A 17,314-nucleotide genomic window follows, 5' to 3' on the forward strand; every position below is an offset into this window, starting at 1 on the left:
GGGGTGACGTGGGTCGAAGAGGCTACTCCGTGCGATATTGCTAAATAAACAAACACATAAAAATACTTTCCACCAATCATAAAATTACGTAGCCCACCTATTGGCTACTTTCATCCTAGGAAAAAGTCTCTGGCTATCCACTCGATGCGTGCCTCTCATCACCCTGTGCACCTCTATCGAGTCAGATCTCATCCTCCTTACTCCAAAGAGTCCAAGTTTGCTCAGCCTATCCTCATAAGACATGCAATCTAATCCTGGTGATTCTGCTCTGCAGTCTCTCTTAATGGCGGAGCGAGGAGACAGAGCTTAACTAGGTTCAGTTCAAAGTGAATTATCTCAGCAACTGCATGGCCAATGTCAGGCTTGCACTTTGATTCACCACACTCTCACTTAGAGAGGGTGCAGAGGAGATTTACCAGGATTAGAGTGATAAATCTCCTTGAATTGAACTCAGTTAAACTCCAGAAATGAACATCAGATTTTGCAGAATTTGTTGCCATGGAGCCCAATGGAAGCCAAGTCTTTGGGTGTATTTAAGGCAGAGATTGCTAGGTAAAGGAGGTTAAGAGTTAGAGAAGGCAAGAGAATGGGGTTGAGAAAAATCAACCATGATTGAAAACAGAGCAGACCCAATAGGCCAAATAGTCTATAGTTGTTCATCTCATCAAGATAGAAGAGTACAGCACAGGAACAGGCCATTCAGCCCACAATGTGGTGCTGAACCAGCTAATAAGCAAATCAAAAACTAATCCCCCCACCTACACAATGTCCACATCCCTCCATTTTCTTTACATCCATGTATCCATCCAAAACGTCTCTTAAAAGCCTCTAATGTATTTGCCTCCACCACCACACCAGGCAGTGCATTCCAGGCATCCACCACTCTGAGTAAAAAAAAACTTACCCCTCACATTCCCTTTGAACCTACACCCTCTCACCTTCAATACATGCCCTCTGATATTAGACATTTCAACCCTGGAAAACAGATACTCTCTGTCCACTCAATCTATGCCTCACATAACCTTCTAATGCTAGGAGACGCCACAAAGCCCAACCTGCATCCTTCCCTTCATCTATCCCTACCTCTGAACTGTCCTACTCCCTCCAAACTGTTTCCTGCTCCCACCCCTACCTCCATGTAACCTCTCCGGACTTCTGGTCCCATATCCTAGAACAGGAAACAAAACTTGCCTTCAAGAATCTCAGCCTCTCCTTGCGAATCCTGTCGATGACATCACGGATCTGGCGGGAGACTGCATTATCCAGCACAGGGAGGGAGCCCTGAAACAAAGCAAGGGGCCTCACTGAACCAAATGTTCCCCTGAAGATGCAGTGCTTCTTTCTGTCCCCCTCTGCCCAAGCCCCTCCCCAAGGGGCAAAACCTATACTGAAACCCCAACACGCCCACAAAAGGTTCAGAGATCTGGGACACTATATCTTGAAGAGGTAAAGACTGGGAGGGGGAAGATCATATCCAAATTTAAACAGACTACCCAATTCCAAGTTCAGGAGGTGAATGAAGGAAGTGAACTGAAGTAAAAGATTACTGAAAATTCAAGGCTGCACTTAATTTGGTGGGGGAAGAGAATAAATAGAGATTTATTGGGAGAAGAGGAGGAATTTCTTTAGCAGAGGGTGATGAATCTGTGGAATTCTTTGCCACAGTTGGCTGTGGAGTTCAAGTGATTGGGTATATTCAAACCGGAAGTTGATAGGTCCTTGATTAGTAAGGATGTCAAAGATTACAGGGAGAAGGCTGGAGAATGGGGTTGAGAGGAATGATAAATTAAAATCTAAAGTACATTTATTATCAAAGTATGTATACATTATACAACTTTTTGAGATTCATCTTACAGGCAACCACAAATGAAAGTAAGCAAATAGCATTCAGAATAAAAGTGAGTCCTCAGACATAAAGCCCAGAGTAGGCCCACAGCCTCAGGCTCCATTTAACACTAAAACAACCAATGGTGGAATGGCAGAACAGACTCCATGGGCCAGACAGACTCATTCCAATCCTATGTCCTATTGATTAGTGTAAACGGGTGTTTAATGGCCACCACAGCCTCAGTGGGCTGATGGGCCCACTTCCATGGTTACGGTTCTCTGGTACAAACTAGAATGGAGTTTCCTCAATGTGCTCACCCAACCAAGCTGTGTACCTCACCCCAGTACACTGTAGACCATGTTACTGAACAGCAGATAAATAGAATCAAGTAAATGTGAACCCTAGAAAGCCCCACTAAAGGTCAGATGCACAAGATGAAGAGTAGTTACAATAACTAACCATATAACAATTACAGCACAGAAACAGGCCATCTCGGCCCTTCTAGTCCGTGCCGAACGCTTACTCTCACCTAGTCCCACCTACCTGCACTCAGCCCATAACCTTCTATTCCTTTCCTGCTCGTATACCTATCCAATTTTTTTTTTAATGACAAAATCGAACCCGCCTCTACCACTCCTACTGGAAGCTCATTCCACACAGCTACCACTCTCTGAGTAAAGAAGTTCCCCCTCGTGTTACCCCTAAACTTTTGCCCCTTAACTCTCAACTCATGTCCTCTTGTTTGAATCTCCCCTACTCTCAATGGAAAAAGCCTATCCACGTCAACTCGATCTATCCCCCTCATAATTTTAAATACCTCTATCAAGTCCCCCCTCAACCTTCTACACTCCGAAGGATAAAGACCTAACTTGTTCAAACTTTCTCCTTAACTTAGGTGCTGAAATCCAGACAACAGTCTAGTAAATCTCCTCTGTACTCTCTCTATTTTGTTGACATCTTTCCTATAATTTGGTGACCAGAACTGTACACAATACTCAAAATTTGGCCTCACCAATGCCTTGTATATTTTTAAGATACCACACGTAGAGAATGTTCTAGCTGCTGTACAAATCCCAATATATGGCAATGTATTTAAGATAAAATATAATTATCTCCAAGGACAGTTGACAGAAGACAGTTGGGAAAAAAGGGCAAGAAACCGTGGACACCAATGCTGCATGAATCAAAACTCACAGCCAGCATCTCCTGGGTCTTACTGGGAGAGTTGTTGCTCCCTTTCACGCCTTGTGGCTCCTTGGGTGGAACGTTTGCCGTTTCTGTCTTATTTTTTTTTAAACAAGGCCAAGTTGCCAGCTCAACGTTCAACTCAGCACAGGGAGTATACAGAAAAGTATACAAGGAGCTGGCTGGATTTAAACCTGAGATAGTGCACTCTTTTGTATTGATATTTAAGAAGAGTATGCTAGCTTGATTATCATGATAAAGGGGTTAAAAAAAAGAAGGGTATGAAGTATGGAAGAGCAAGAGGTGACATTATTGAGACTCAGACAGGAGAATCCCAGCCTAGAGCAAGAAGCCACGTTTTCAAAGCAAGGGATTGTCCATTTAAGAGGGCATTTTTCCTTGAGCATTGCGCCTCTGGAATTGTCTACTCAGTGTCGTGGAGGTGGCATCTTTGAAATGATACTGGATGGAGACTGACAGACATTTAAAATACAACAAGGTCAAGGGTACGGAGAAAGAGTGAATGAAGGAGATGTTCAGGGCAAAATTGGATCGATGATTATATTCTCCTGTACTTCTATTCACCATATGGGGGCAGCTCAGGGACAAGAGGAGCAGCAAAACTCTCTCTTTACTTGATCTAACGGACAGTACTGACCACACCACAGTCCACTGCGTTGAAGGAGGGCACCCCGAAGACATTCTGGATCCACTCAGTAGGCGCGTACATCCCGATCCACAGGAGCAGGCTCAGTCCGTCCTCCAGCAGATAAACGCCCTTGGCTGACAGCCACTTGCTGGAGCATCGCACAGCCCGCGGCAAGGATGCCTGGCCCCCGTCCAGCTCGTGCTGCAGTCCAGGGATGGGGAGGGGAAGATGGGGCGAGGGGGAGGGCGGAAAGGAGAGAGGGGAGGGGGGAAGGGAGAGAGGAGAGGGAGAGAGGGGAGGGGGAAGGGAGAGAGGGAAGGGGGAAGGGAGAGGGGAAGGGAAGGGAGAGAGGGGAGGGGAAGGGAGAGAGGGGAGGGGAAGGGAGAGAGGGGAGGGGAAGGGAGAGAGGGGAGGGGAAGGGAGAGAGGGGAGGGGAAGGGAGAGAGGGGGGAAGGGAGCGGAGGGGGAAGGGAGAACACACATGCGTATGCCTTGAACAGTGCTTGTATCTCTGTGTGCATGTCATGTGTATGTATGCATGTGTACATCATAGTACTTAGTCTCTGCTTTATTATTTCATATATTATTGCACATTATTGAACATTGGTACATTGTTATTCTGCATTTTATTATTAGTTAAGTCTGCACACTGCCTAGTGTGTTTTTAAATGTTGCTGCAGTAACCAAAGAATTTCCCACTAAGGATCAATAAAGTATTTATCATTATTATTATGTGCTTGTACATGAGTTAGTGTGTGCATCTATGTGTATTTGTATTAAGGACAACCCACCAACTTAATATAACCCCCCTGCTGTTCATATCTATCGTTTCTCCCACCTCACTCTCAAACTGCAAACCAGGTAGGAAGCCTCCCTCTGCTTTCCCACATCCACAGACATGATTAACTTCTGCAACTCTGCTGCAGGGAAGGCTCTGAGTCAGTGGACACGACAGTCGTGAGCAGGTGCACCACACCCGATCACTGAAGCAGTCACCATTCTGAAAGAGTTTGTCGGAGTTTTGAGTCGGAGGAGATACCTCAGTGGAGGTGTATAGAACTGGGGTAGGGGCGGGAAGTGTCTCAGGAACAGTTGTGGGTAAGAAGGAAAACCTTCATTCAGTGGATGGTGAATCTCAGAAGACTGAAGCCTGGAGAACGGAGGACTGGCTGGGTGTGTGGGTGGGAAAGAGGCCTGTTCTACTACTGTTTTGTTGCTTGTTTTATTTTGACGTGTTCTGCTGAGAACTATGGACATACAACACTTGCGAACTGTATGGGGGCTCCTGCACGCTGCCTCCAGTGCACCCCTAGGTGTGTTGGATGCTAACGCAAACAACGCATTTCATACCGAATACTGGAGGGACTCAGCAGGTCAGGCAGCATCTATGGAAAAGAGTAAACAGTCAACATTTCAGGCTGAGTCCTGGCCCAAAATGTCAGCTGTTTACTCTTATTGACAGATGCTGCCTGACCTGCTGAGTTCCTCCAGCACTTTGTGTGTGCTGCTTTGGATTTTCAAAACCTGCAGATTTTCTCATGCTCGTGATGCATTTCACTGTATGTTTCAATGTCCACGTGATTAATAAATTTGAACATTACCAGCCTTGTTCAAGCATTGTTCAAGGCAGCCAGGGTTCATGACAGCAGCTGGAATACTTACTACTGGAAAAAGACGAGGGTAGAAGAAGGCGTTGGTTTCTGCGATATCCATAGACATAACCATGTGCCTGAGGTAGACCCTCTCATCGATGGAGGAATCTGGCCCTGCCAGGAGAACTTTACTCTTCCGCAGACAATTCAAATACAGAGGCAAGACTTTTAGAAATTGCGGCATGACCATCTATTGGGAATAAGGCATCAGCATTAGTCCAGTTGCTTTCAATTACCCTGACCTCTAGGCTGAGGTACCCAGGTCCCTTTTTCAACTGTCACACAGTTAAACTTTTCCTCTTCAAAGAATCCGAGTCATAGAACACAGAACAGTGCAGTCCCTTTGGCCCACAATGCGGTGCCAACCCTTTAACCCATTCCAAAATCAATCTAAACCTTCTCTCTCACAGAACCCTTCATTTTTTCTTTCATTCATGTGCCTGAGTGTGTTAAATGTCCTTAATATATCTGCCTCTGGCACCACCCCTGGCAGTGTGTTCCATGCACCCAGCACTCTGAGTGGGAAGAAAACTGCCTGTAATATCTCCCCCTGTACTTTTCTCCAAAGATTATGTCCTTTTCGGTTAGCCATTTCTCCCCCGGGGGAAGGCCAAAATCAAGCATTCACGTCAGGCATTACAGGGTTAACTCCAGGGTAAACCTGGGTTGAGATTGTGCTTGCCTTCGGCTCCCTGTCTCTTAGCTACAGATTATGTTCTTCCTCCCAACGACCATCCTTTCAAAGTAGTCAACCCCACTTAACTGGGACTCCTGCTCTCAGTGGAGAAACGATCACCCAGAGTAGGATTTACTCGAGGTAGGGGAGAGGTGATCAAGGTTTAACTGACGGGCCAGTTCTGAACACACACCTTGATTTCCAAACTCTGTGTAATCTCCAAACAACAGACACACAACAGCCTCTACCTTATAGAACATAGACCAATAGAGCAAAGGACAGGCATTTTGGCCCATGAATAGTGCCAAGTATTTAACAAACTCCAACCCAGGGGTTCCCAAACTTTTTTATGCCATAGACAAATACCATTAAACATGGGTCTGTGGACTCCAGTTTGGGAATCCCTGATCTAACCTTTCCCTCCCACATTTTTTATCCTTTTGCCCCTCTTAATTTATCTGTACCACCACCCCTGGCAGCATGTTCCACACAATCACTAATCTCTGTGTGACAAAAATACTTCCCTCCAATCATCTTAAAATTATGCCCCTCGTGTTGGCCATTTCCAGCATGGAAAAAATCTCTAGCTCTCCGCTTGTTCAATACCTCTAAACATCTTGTAAACCTCTATTGTTGCCTGTCATCCTCCTTTGCACCAGCTCAATCAACCTACCCTCATGAGACATGCTCTCTAATCCAAGCAGCATCCCAGTAAATCTCCTCAGCACCGTCGCTAATGCTCCTACACTCTTCCTATAATGAACTAACAAGAACTGAACCATGCAATGCACGTAGGAGATTATGGACTCCTGATGTGAAGAACACAAGCCAATAACTACATTTCAGCCTCAATGACCAATGAACTTGGATCCCAACTACTGATCAACTGACCCTTCCAACAGCAAGGGCAGAGGATGCCATTTTATGAAATTATGGATCTATATTCCCAGATCCCTCCATTCCTCAGTGTCTGGCTGTTCACTGGGTAGATCTACCTGATTTGTCCCCTGCAACACCTCACACTTGTCTGCATTAAACTCCCATCTATCATTTATTAGCCCATTTTTCCAGTTGGTCCGGATCCTACTGCAAACTTTGATAGGTCACGCGGAGTGCGAGTATCAGATGCCGGGGCTCTGGGTCTCACCTGGCCTCCATGGGCCGAAGTTTGGGCACAGTGCCTTCGGTAGCAGGCCAACATCCGAGTGATGCGGCTCACCAGCTCGTCTCGCACCGTTTTCATGGGACGACCAAGCATGCTGTGGTAAGCTGCCAATAAAAGAGGCATCACGCTGAGTGAGTGTTTCATCTGCTGGTGAAAATGCCAGCCGGTGTAGTCCCAGTGGGTTTGTCCGGCCAAACAAGTCTTTGATAAGTAATAAAGTAAATTAAAATAAACACACTTAGTTTTGTCTGTAACTCATGGGATGACTAATCTTCAGATACAGACACTCTGTGACACTGTTAGGATTGTAACACACTGAAGATTGCATTTCATCAAGTGCATTGTAAAGCTCCACAATTCAAAGTATATTTATTACCAAAGTATGTATAAATGATACAATCTTGAGATCTGTCTGCTTACAGGCAGCCAGAAAACAAGAAATCCAAAAGAACCCCATTTTTAAAGAAAGACCAACACAGAGAGAGGAAAACAAACACAAATCTTGCGAACAATAAAAGCAAGCAGACAGCAGAGTATGTGTCACAGAACAACGAGCACAACCAGCCTCAACCCCAGTCCTGATGCCCTGCCTTTTCAGTCCATCTGGCCCGGCAATTAAATTGTAAAAAACATCAAGTCATTCCTCACACTCAGACCCGGGCCCTGTCTCACTGATCCACTCGGGGCCTGGATCCCGCTGCCTCATTTCAGCCCGTGCCTGATCTTTACAAATTGGCCCAGCACTTAGATCGATTCAACCTTACTCTCGGTTTAGGTGGACGAGCTCCGAGACTCCTCTGCACTGATTTTCTCCACCCTTCTCATTCCAACTGGCTTCCCAACTGCCGATATTCACTACAGAGACCTGTAAATTTCAAGACACAGAGGAGATTCAAAGGCCTTCGGGTCTAGGCAGGAGAACAGGGCACGTGCTGCCCAGTGACCCCTGATTTAATCCTAGCCGACCATTTGTGTGCATTGCTCAAGATCTCCAGCATCAGCAGAATTTCGTGTCTGAGATCTTCCCAACCTGGGGCCCGTAGACCCCTCGCTTAGTTGAGTTGGTTCATGGTATACGTGAGGTTGGGAAGCTCTGATCCCAGTGGATGTCACGTACACAAGGGACGCACCAGTGTAGAATATCTCAGGGTTGAATAGGCCCTTCAGCCCACAACATCAGACGGTGAAGAAGTTTGATATGAGTCCCCAAATCCTAAGGACTCGACAGGGGCACAATTGAGAGCATCCTGACCGGCTGCATCACTGCCTGGTATGGGAACTGTACTTCCCTCAATCGCAGGACTCTGCAGAGAGTGGTGCGGACAGCCCAGCACATCTGTAGATGTGAACTTCCCACGATTCAGGACATTTACAAAGACAGGCGTGTAAAAAGGACCCGAAGGATCATTAGGGACCTGAGTCACCCCAAGCATAAACTGTTGTAGCTGCTACCATATGGGAAATGGTATCACGGTATTAAAGCCAGGACCAACAGGCTCTGAGACAGCTTCCTCTACCAAGCCATCAGACCGATTAATTCATGCTGATACAACTGTATTTCTTTGCAATATTGAATGTCCTGTTATACATACTACATTAAAAATTACTATAAATTGCACATTTAGACCAAGACATAACATAAAGATTTTTACTTCTTGTGTATGTGAAGGATGTAAGTCAATTGAAATTATCTCAAATCTCCACTGCTTTCAGATCTGCTCTCAAACGCATGTCTTCCATTTCCCGCACATCTGCCCTCACCCCATCCGCCCATCACCCCACTCGGGATAGGGTTCCCCTTGTCCTCACCTACCACCCCACCAGTCTCCGGGTCCAACGTATAATTCTCCGTAACTTCCACCACCTCCAACGGGATCCCACTACCAAGCACATCTTTCCCTCCCACCTTTCTGCTTTCCACAGGGATCGCTCCCTACACGACTCCCTTGTCCACTCATCCCCCCCATCCCTTCCCACCAATCTCCCTCCTGGCACTTATCCTTGTAAGCGGAACAAGTGCTACACCTGCCCTTACACTTCCTCCCTCAACACCATTCAGGGCCCCAGAGAGTCCTTCCAGGTAAGGCGACTGGTGTGGTATACTGTGTCCGGTGCTCCCAGTGTGGCCTTTTATATATTGGTGAGACCCGACGCAGACTGGGGGACCATTTCGCTGAACACCTATGCTCTGTCCGCCAGAGAAAGCAGGATCTCCCAGTGGCCACACACTTTAATTCCACGTCCCATTCCCATTCTGATATGTCTAACCATGGCCTCCTCTACTGTCAAAATGAAGCCTCACTCTGGTTGGAGGAACAACAACTTATATACCAGCTGTGTAGCCTCCAACCTGATGGCATGAACATTAACTTCTCTAACTTCTGTTAATGCCCCTCCTCCCCTTCTTACCCCGTCCCTGATATATTTAGTATTCCCCCCCCCCGCCCTTTTTTCTCTCTCTCTTTCTGCCCATCACTCTGCCTGTTCTCCATCTCCCTCTGGTGCTCCCCTCCCCCCTTCTTTCTCCCTAGGCTCCCGTCCCATGATCCTTTCCCTTCTCCAGCTCTGTATCCCTTTTGCCAATCACCTTTCTGGCTCTCAGCTTCATCCCCACCCCCTCCGGTCTTGTCCTATCATTTCACATTTCCCCCTCCCCCTCCTACTTTCAAATCTCTCACTATCTTTCCTTTCAGTTAGTCCTGACGAAGGGTCTCAGCCCGAAACGTCGACAGTGCTTCTCCCTATAGATGCTGCCTGGCCTGCTGTGTTCCACCAGCATTTTGTGTCTGTTGCTTGAATTTCCAGCGTCTGCAGATTTCCTCGTGTCAAATCTCCACTGCTCATTACACCCACTCACACTATTCTCTTTTACCCTTGCTAGATTGGTAACTTTCTAAAGACTACAGACTGACTGGCATATCAGCCATGCTTATCGAATCATATCATATCAGCTCCCTATGCTTCACCTGCAATCATTTCCTTACCAAATCCCTTCCCCCCCCCCCCCCATGATGATGTTGATTGGTGAAGACCAGGGGTCAGGGGAGTTTCTGCATTTATTCTCCAGATACTCATAACCCTGCCCTCCCAGACATCTTCACTGCAGGGGTCACAGACTAACAGTAAACTGCAGGCTGCCTGAATGTTCCCTCCCTGCAATGAAATCAAGGCAGGCTCTTGGATCTGTGTTGACAGCTGTGGCTCAGACAGGCAACAGGTTCCGAGACAGTTCTACAGCATAGAAACAGGCCATGCAGCCCACGTCACGCAACTGTATTCATCCCCCTCTCCCAGCACTTCCCCCTATACCTCATCTAGACGCTTTTTAAATGCTGTCCACAACTCTCCTTCCACCATTCTTTAAAGGCAGTAAACTCCAGGCCCTCTCCACTCTCTGGGTGAAAAAGGCCCCTCAGATCTCCTCTAAATCTCAAAGGGGCCCTGGGCTGGAGAACTGTTTGTATGTGTGAGTGGGTGGTTGAGTGTGAGGAAAGGGGAAAACTATTGTTTTGTTGCTTCTGTTATTTAGTTTTATTTTATTTAAATACAGCGCAGAATAGGCCCTTCCGGGGTTCGAGCCGTGCTGCCCAGATTTAGCCTTAGCCTAATCACAGGACAATTGACCAATTAACTTACTTGCCTTTGGACTGTGGGAGGAAGCCCACATGGTCACAGGGAGAAACGTACCAACTCTTTGCGGTCAGTGGTGGGAATTGAACCCGGGTGTCCAGTACTGCAAAGCGTTGTGCTGGCCGCGACGCGACCGTGCCGCACTGTTCTGCAGAACGGGGGGGGAATGACATGCTGGCGCTGGAACACGTGGCAACGCTTGTTCCACCGCCTTGGGTGGTCTTGGATGCTGATGCAAATGACACATTTCACTGTATGTTTCGATGTACGCTTGATAAATAAATGAAAGACTCTGAATCTCTTACCCAATAACCTAAATTTTCAGGTAGTTTCCTGCAGTTTACTGTATCTGTACCCCACATCATTTTGTTGACCTCATTCACGTTTCCTTCTTAAACCCCTTTCCTCCAGAGATAACAGATAAAGGTAGCTAGATTAGCAACACACACAAAACTCAGCTAGTCAGGCAGCATCTATGGAAACTAATAAACAGCCAACGTCTAGGCTGAGAACTCTTTTGTCAGGACACTTCTTCAGATAGATAGATTAGCTTTATTTGTCATATGTACATTGAAACATCGATACAGAGAAATACATTATTTACGTTAATCAACACAGTCTGAGGATGTACTGAGGCAGCCCACAAGTGTCACATTTCCAAAACCAGCATAGCATGCCCACACTTACTAACCTGTACCATAAGATAGAGGGGCAGAATGTAGCCAATTGGCCCATCGAGTCTGCTCCACCGTTTCATCATGGCTGATCACTTCTCTCTCAGCCCTAATAGCCTGCTTTTTCCCCGTATCTTTTCATACCCTGACCATCAACCTCTGCCTTAAGTATACTCAATGACTTGACCTCCACAGCCGCCTGTGGCAACTAATTCTACAGATTCACCACTCTCTGGCTAAAGAAATTCCTCCTCGCCTCTATTCTAAATGGACATTGCTCTAATCTGAGACTGTGTCCTTTGCTCTTCTACTCCCCCACCACAGGAAACATCTTCTCAACATACACTCTATCAAGGCCTTTCACCATTCAATGGGCTTCAAAGAGATTCCCCCTTCGTTCTTCCAAATTCCAGTGAGTACAGACCCAGAACTATCAAACGTTGCTCATGTGATAAGCCGTTCAATCCCAGAAGCATTTCTTCACATATTTGGAATGTGGGAGGAAACCAGAGCACCCAGAGGAAACCCACATGGTCACAGGAAGAACGTCCTTACCAACAGCGGCAGGAATTGACCCTGGATCGCTGACAATGTAAAGCATTACACCATTCACTACATTACTGTTACACCCAGCCTTTCCAGTTTCTCCTCATAAGTCTAACTAATTCAATAAGCCAAGCAACATCATGGTGAATCTCTTCTGCACCCTCTCCTGCGCAACCCCATCTTTCCTGAGACCTTCCAAGGGTGGGTTGGCAAGTTTGCAGACGACGCAAAGGTCGGTGGTGGTGTAGATAGTGTAGAGGATTGTCGAAGATTGCAGAGAGACATTGATAGGATGCAGAAGTGGGCTGAGAAGTGGCAGATGGAGTTCAACCTGGAGAAGTGTGAGGTGGTACACTTTGGAAGGACAAACTCCAGGGCAGAGTACAAAGTAAATGGCAGGATACTTGGGAGTGTGGAGGAGCTGAGGGATCTGGGGGTACATGTCCACAGACCCCTGAAAGTTGCTTCACAGGTAGATAGGGTAGTTAAGAAAGCTTATGGGGTGTTAGCTTTCATAAGTCGGGGGATAGAGTTTAAGAGACACAATGTAATGATGCAGCTCTATAAAACTCTAGTTAGGCCACATTTGGAGTACTGTGTCCAGTTCTGGTCGCCTCACTATAGGAAGGATGTGGAAGCATTGGAAAGGGTACAGAAGAGATTTACCAGGATGCTGCCTGGTTTAGAGAGTATGCATTATGATCAGAGATTAAGGGAGCTAGGGCTTTACTCTTTGGAGAGAAGGAGGATGAGAGAAGACATGATAGAGGTGTACAAGATATTAAGAGGAATAGATAGAGTGGACAGCCAGCACCTCTTCCCCAGGGCACTACTGCTCAATACAAGAGGACATGGCTTTAAGGTAAGGGGAGGGAAGTTCAAGGGGGATATTAGAGGAAGGTTTTTCACTCAGAGAGTGGTTGGTGCGTGGAATGCACTGCCTGAGTCAGATATGCCAGTGAAGTTTAAGAGACTACTAGACAGGTATATGGAGAAATTTAAGGTGGGGGGTTATATGGGAGGCAGTGATTGAGGGTCGGCACAACATTGTGGGCCAAAGGGCCTGTAATGTGCAGTACTATTCTATGTTCTTCCGCAAAATGAAAGCCAGACACGAGGTCTAACATCCCGTGCCCCAAATCACACTCAGCTTCTGGAACCCCGGACAATCCTGCTCACCTCAGTCAGCTGCTGTACTCTACTCACCGGTCTTGGCAAAGTAGTTCAACAGGGTTTCGGCCTGGGATGTCCTGAAGGTGTCAACCAGCTGGCTGGAGCAGTTGAGAGCAACATTATGAATTCTGAGCCTGCGCTGCCCACCAAGCGTTGTGTAGAGGAGCACAAACTGAGGGCAAAAGGAACAAGAACAGTCAGTCCCGGGTGCGGAGCAAGAAGACTAGCCTGGCTGCACAAGCAAGCAAACAGCACATCCTTGAATAACTACTACTACCGTGCTGGTGGTGTAGTGGCATTAGCACTGGACTTCACAGCAGGAGGTCCTGGCTTTGAATCTGGCCGGCTCCTTGCATGAATTCCATCCGTACTAGCAACTTGGCCTTATAAAACAGACAAATACTAACGAAATGGCAAGGTTGCTGCCTGATATGCCAAACACGGGGAGGAAAAACAGTATGTCATGAAAAACAAAGTTGCTCACTGTCTCTCAGCACGTGTGAGTATAATAAATCAGTAGTAGTAGTGTAGAGTGATCACCAGATTGAGTGTGATATTCTCCTAAATCGGGGGTTCCCGGCCTTTTTCATGTCATGAACTCCTACCATTAAGCAAGGACGCCCGGTTGGGAACCCTATCCTAAAGGGTGGGTTCTCTTAATGGAGAACGCATGCGCGTGACTGTAGGTCTCATCCGCCCAGTCTGCCAGAGCCAACTTCGCATGCTAGGACAGGCACGTCCTTATCTCACCCGGGTACAAGTCCCACCAGCTATCCTCACTTGGCTTAGCCTCCTGTCGAAGCGGTGTGGCCGCCATCGCATGCAGGCAGCTACTTGGAGCCACAGGTGAGAGCTGAGTGTCTGCTGGGGACCAAAGGTGAGTGAGCTGCCCCAGAATGGACGTGACCAACCCCTTCACCAGAGGTGCCACCCCTCCCTGGACTGTGCTGTAGTGTTCTATGTTCTACGAAATGATGGCTCGTGTGGAGGAAATATAATGAGGATTTACCTGTATGGGCACACCATCCTTTTCCTGAAGCTTCCCATTGTGTTTGAACTCCACCAGCAGGGCTTTGTCACTGTCAACTGCAGCCAGTTCCACCTCAGCTGAGTTCATGAACAACGAGCCATAGTAGTTGGTTGCTCTGATACCTGGGCCCAGAGCAAAACTATGTTCAAAGCGTCTCTCACTCCCATAATGTTCTCACGTCTAGAGAATGATTACTGTCTTCGGCAAGGTCGTGGCCTGAATCCTTCGCCTCCATGGGTGAGGCCTGACCTACCGAGCTCCCCCAGCGGATTGTTTGTGGTTTGGCCTCTGACTGGGAAATGGGAGCCTAGGCTATTGGTCAGCCGCTTTCTTCAGTGGGTGGAGATGGAGGAAACTGCAACGGCCAAGATGGACAGAGGTGTGGAGCCTCTGGTGGTGGGTGTGCCTGTTTCAGATGTTGTCTCAGGCCAAGTCTGGACAACCGCTGGATAGTGGGAGAAGGGGAGAGAGACCCTCACTTCAAGAAGCTTTCTGTTTTCAACTTTTTAATATGGACTGATGGACTGTGCATAAGATGCCCATGTAGAGCAGTTGTATCTGATACAGCCTGGATTCCCTCCCCAGTCCATATGTAACAGAGTATGTCCATCAGCTAGCTAAGAACATGTAAGACAGAAACAAAAGTAGGCCCCCAAGTCTGCTCCACCATTCAGTCAGATCAAGGCTCATCCAATCTGCATTCTACTGCCCTTGAATGGAAAATCCTGCAAAAAGTAATGGATACAGCCCAGTCCATCATAGGTAAAGCCCTCCCCACCACTGAGCACATCTACATGAAACATTGTCGCAGGTAAACAGAATCCATCATCACCAATTTCCACCACCCAGGTCCTGCTCTCTTCTCACTGCGGCCATCAGGAAGAAGGTACAGGAGCCTCAGGACTCACACCACCAGGTTCAGGAACAGTTATTACCCTTTAACCATCAGGGTCTTGAACCAAAGAGAACAACTACACTCACACATCATTGAAATGTTGCCACAATCTATGGACTCACTTTCAAGGCCTCTTTATCTCATGTTCTTGATATTTAATGTTTATTTATTTATTATTATTTCTTTCTTTGTGTTTGCACAGTTTGTAGTAATTTTCACATAGGCTAAATGCCTAAGTTGGTGCAGTCTTTCATTGATTCTATTATGGTTATTATTGTATTATGGATTTATTGAGTATGCCCACAAGAGAATGAATCTCAGGGTTATATATGGTACATATATGTACTTTGATAATAACTATTTTGAACTGCTTTCATCTCTCTAACCAGATTCCTTCATTCCCCCGTGTTTAAGTATCTCTCAGTCTCCACCTTGAATATACTGAAAGACTCTGTGCAGTATTGTGTTACTAAGGACTTGGCAAGTTTCCAAGCTATTGTATCCTTTAGCCGCGAAAGGCTCAGAGTGACAGGTACAGTGCAAGAGTGATCGGAGCAAATCACCAGCCCCGGTGCTGACTAGACTTGATTGCCACTGACGTTGGACAGGATCTTATAAGCCACATTAATCAGGAAAGATGCTACCACCTACTGCTGCCGTCTCATTTTAAGAAATTTCAGCAGACATCTTCAGCATCCTGGTCCGGAAATCAACTTGACAGGCCACGTGAAGCTGCCTTCCAAAAGAAATCATTCAATCATACATACATAGAAATGGACCCATCACACCATACTGTCCATGCCGATTATAACATCCAGTTACACCAATCCTACCTGCCTGTATCCCACTATCCATCCTTAATCCCATTATTTTATTAGTCATAGGAAAGTACAGAACAGAAACAGACCCTTCAGCGCATCTAGTTGATGCCAAAACTCCTCACCCCCCCCCCCCACCATTTTCTCATCAATCTCCCTCTTTTCCCCTGATTCCACCACTCATTTACATACTAGGGGCAATTTGCAATGGCCAATTAATATACCAATCTGTACATCTTTGGGACGTGTGGGGAAACCTGGTGCTCTTGGAAGAAACCCATTGCGAAAACGTGCAAACTCCACACAGCTGTCAGCCAAGTCAAGGATCAAACCAGGGTCTTTGTCACTTTTGAGGTGGGGGCTTCACTAACGGGAGAGATTGTGCAGTTGCTGGAGATCCAGAGCAACGCGCGCAGAATGCCGGCGGAACTCAGGACTGCCGAAGGGTCTCGGCTCGAAATGTTGACTGTACTCTTTTCCATAGATGCTGCCTGGCCTTTTGAGTTCCTCCAGCATTTTGTGTGTGTTGCTTGGATTTCCAGCCTCAGCAGGTTGCCTCTTGTTTGTAGTTGACGTTACTGGTCCTTCATCAGGACCGGAAAGGAAGAGGGAAGAGAGCAATGCTAATATCAGAGAATTTATACCCTCTGATATAGTACATCAGAGTGTATACCACATACTCTGGAGGGGAAGGACTACAAGGTGGCAGGTGACAGGTCAGACCATGTGAGGGGGTAAGTGGATGGATTGGAGGTGGGAGGTGGTAATAGCTCTACCAGCAGCACAACTGTACCATTCATGGCATTATTTTTGAAACCAAACAACATTTCATTTTTAAAAAGGGCAACATTATAAACCCTACTGATGTTCTAAAATAAAATGGCTGAATAATAATTGACCAAATGTTTAGAGCTTCTGACAGACTGCAGAGTTTGGCAAATTATATGACTGTTTGTCTCCCTGTTATTGTGGAAGGAGCGATATCTGTCTCTCCCTCGTCAGTGAGAGAGAGAATCTGAGGGACATCAACATGTTTGAGTGAACGGTTGGTTTTTGATGGACTGTAGACCATGGTCTCTCTTAGGGGCTTTGCTGTTGCTTGCATGGGGGGTGGTGGAAATTCTGATGCTTTGTGCTAGAATAGGCGGGGTGGGGGGAGGGCTGATGCTGCTCGTGCATGGGGGGAGGGGCTTTGGGGTCCTTATGTTATTTTCTGTCATTTGTTCTTTGGGATTTTTTTCCTCTGTTTTGAGAATGTCTGTCGAGAGTAAGAATTTCAGGTTGTATAGTGTATAGATTCCCTGATATTAAATCGAACCAATGAATCATCCATTCAGCAAGGTTACACTCTTGTTTTGCTAGAGCAGAAATTGTAAAATTCTCAAAAAGTTCA

The 17,314-nt window shown here is 46.6% G+C and overlaps 1 protein-coding gene across 7 annotated transcripts in view; it reads right to left on the reverse strand.

The window, feature by feature from the left end:
• Positions 1–17,314, reverse strand: part of LOC132391562 (protein transport protein Sec24C-like) — a 75,785-nt gene that overhangs the window by 5,692 nt on the left and 52,779 nt on the right. For 6 of the 7 annotated variants that reach the window (XM_059964920.1, XM_059964934.1, XM_059964929.1 and 3 more), the window contains 6 exons: positions 14,188–14,330; positions 13,212–13,350; positions 7,138–7,259; positions 5,325–5,504; positions 3,672–3,863; positions 1,192–1,281 (listed from right to left, as the gene is read on the reverse strand). In XM_059964920.1, the coding sequence (XP_059820903.1) occupies positions 1,192–1,281; positions 3,672–3,863; positions 5,325–5,504; positions 7,138–7,259; positions 13,212–13,350; positions 14,188–14,330 (866 nt within the window). The remainder of the gene's footprint in view (positions 1–1,191; positions 1,282–3,671; positions 3,864–5,324; positions 5,505–7,137; positions 7,260–13,211; positions 13,351–14,187; positions 14,331–17,314) is intronic. The other variant, XM_059964944.1, reaches the window with a different exon arrangement.

The sequence above is a fragment of the Hypanus sabinus genome, chromosome 1 (assembly GCF_030144855.1).
Source record: "Hypanus sabinus isolate sHypSab1 chromosome 1, sHypSab1.hap1, whole genome shotgun sequence".
NCBI classification, from domain to species: Eukaryota; Metazoa; Chordata; class Chondrichthyes; order Myliobatiformes; family Dasyatidae; genus Hypanus; species Hypanus sabinus.